General features: G+C 53.9%; 1 protein-coding gene across 1 annotated transcript in view; it reads left to right on the top strand.

The window, feature by feature from the left end:
* Positions 1-4: 4 nt before the first annotated feature.
* The window catches only part of TCHP (trichoplein, keratin filament binding), a gene marked incomplete at its 5' end in the record, with an annotated part of 4,471 nt that continues 3,099 nt past the window's right edge, over positions 5-1,376 (top strand). The window contains 3 exons of the mRNA XM_010132538.1: positions 5-81; positions 577-645; positions 906-1,079. Coding sequence (XP_010130840.1) covers positions 5-81; positions 577-645; positions 906-1,079 — 320 coding nt within the window. The remainder of the gene's footprint in view (positions 82-576; positions 646-905; positions 1,080-1,376) is intronic.

Genomic DNA, 1,376 nt, shown 5'->3' on the forward strand with positions numbered 1-1,376 from the left:
ACATAACGCAACTCTCGTTCCCAGGTTGCGGCGCAGCTCCTCCAGGAGCACTGGAAGAAGAACAATGCTGAGCTCCGGGAGGTGACGTGACTTTCTCTGTAGTCCCCACTGCCTTGTGCTTATCAAACCCATTTTTAACTTGGAAGTCTCATGTATCTGCTGTTGTCATTTTGTCATTACAGCAATGGTCCTAGATTCCAATAAGCAAAAGGCAAAGGAAAGTGGTTTAATTGTGTAACATGTCCCCTGAAAGCTGGTATTTTTCAAAACCAGTCAGAAATCTGACTCTGAGCAGATTTTCAGTGCCCGTGATGTAACTGTCCTTTGGAAGCTGCACCCGCCATGTTTGTGCCGCTTCCCCATTGTTTATCCTGCCGACTCGCTGCCCTGGCCACCACGGCTCCTGTTTCAGTGTCACTGCCGGCCTTCCCGGAACTGGCATGCGACACTGACCCTCAGCCGGGACCTGGTGGGCACCAAGGACACCCCAAGGAGCCCACTCTGCTCTGGGGAGCCTGGCAGGTCCTGGGGGACAGGAGAGCCGCTGGCACTCAGGGCATCTGTTGTCACCTGCAGGTGGAGTCGGAGCTGCACCGGAAGCACGTGGTGGAGGCCTGGGGTGATCAGCTAATAGAGAAAAACAAGGTATGCTGGGGTGGCCCTGGTGTTGCTGGTCACCAGGGCAAGCTCCGCAGGGTCCCGTGAAGGACACATACAGACCGAGATCCGCTTTGGTCAGCAGAGAGTGTGGCTTTGCCCCCGCATTCCTTCCTAGCGAATGTCATTCTGTATTTCCCTGAGATGTCTCAGCACACAGCAGTTGGCCCTGTGGCTCTGCTGAGCCAGAGGTTGATCCGTTGCGTTAGCCCAACCTTAAGCACCGTGTCTTCTTTTGACCTGGAAAGCAAGAAGCAGCTGAACTCGAAGAGAAAAAACGTTACGAGAACGAATACGAAACTGCACGAAGGGAAGCGCTGGGAAGAATGAGAGAGGAGGAGGAGAAGCGCCGGCTGGAAGACAAGAAGCAAGCGGAGACACTGCTTCAACAAATCGAAGAACTGAAACTGCAGGAGGCAGAGGTAGTCCTTAGTCCTTGTTTCCCCTGGAAATACAGCAATGCTGACCTGACCTCTTCCCTCCCGGCTGCCACCAGGTCACACCTAGAACAGTCTCCCCTGACATAGTTTCCGTCAGCAGTTAGACCTCTCCCCAGATGCTGGCACATTCCTGTCGCTTTTGTTTGCTGTTCTTGCGATAGGAGCACCCCTTTGTGCTGCAGCAGTGAGAAAAAGGCTTGTAGAAACCTGTGACAGGGTCAGGTGAAGGGCTTTGTCAGCTGGAGCCCCTCACCGTGTGTGGTATTCTCCGGAATGCCG

Source organism: Buceros rhinoceros, unplaced genomic scaffold, assembly GCF_000710305.1.
Source record: "Buceros rhinoceros silvestris isolate BGI_N320 unplaced genomic scaffold, ASM71030v1 scaffold20763, whole genome shotgun sequence".
Classification (NCBI taxonomy): Eukaryota; Metazoa; Chordata; class Aves; order Bucerotiformes; family Bucerotidae; genus Buceros; species Buceros rhinoceros.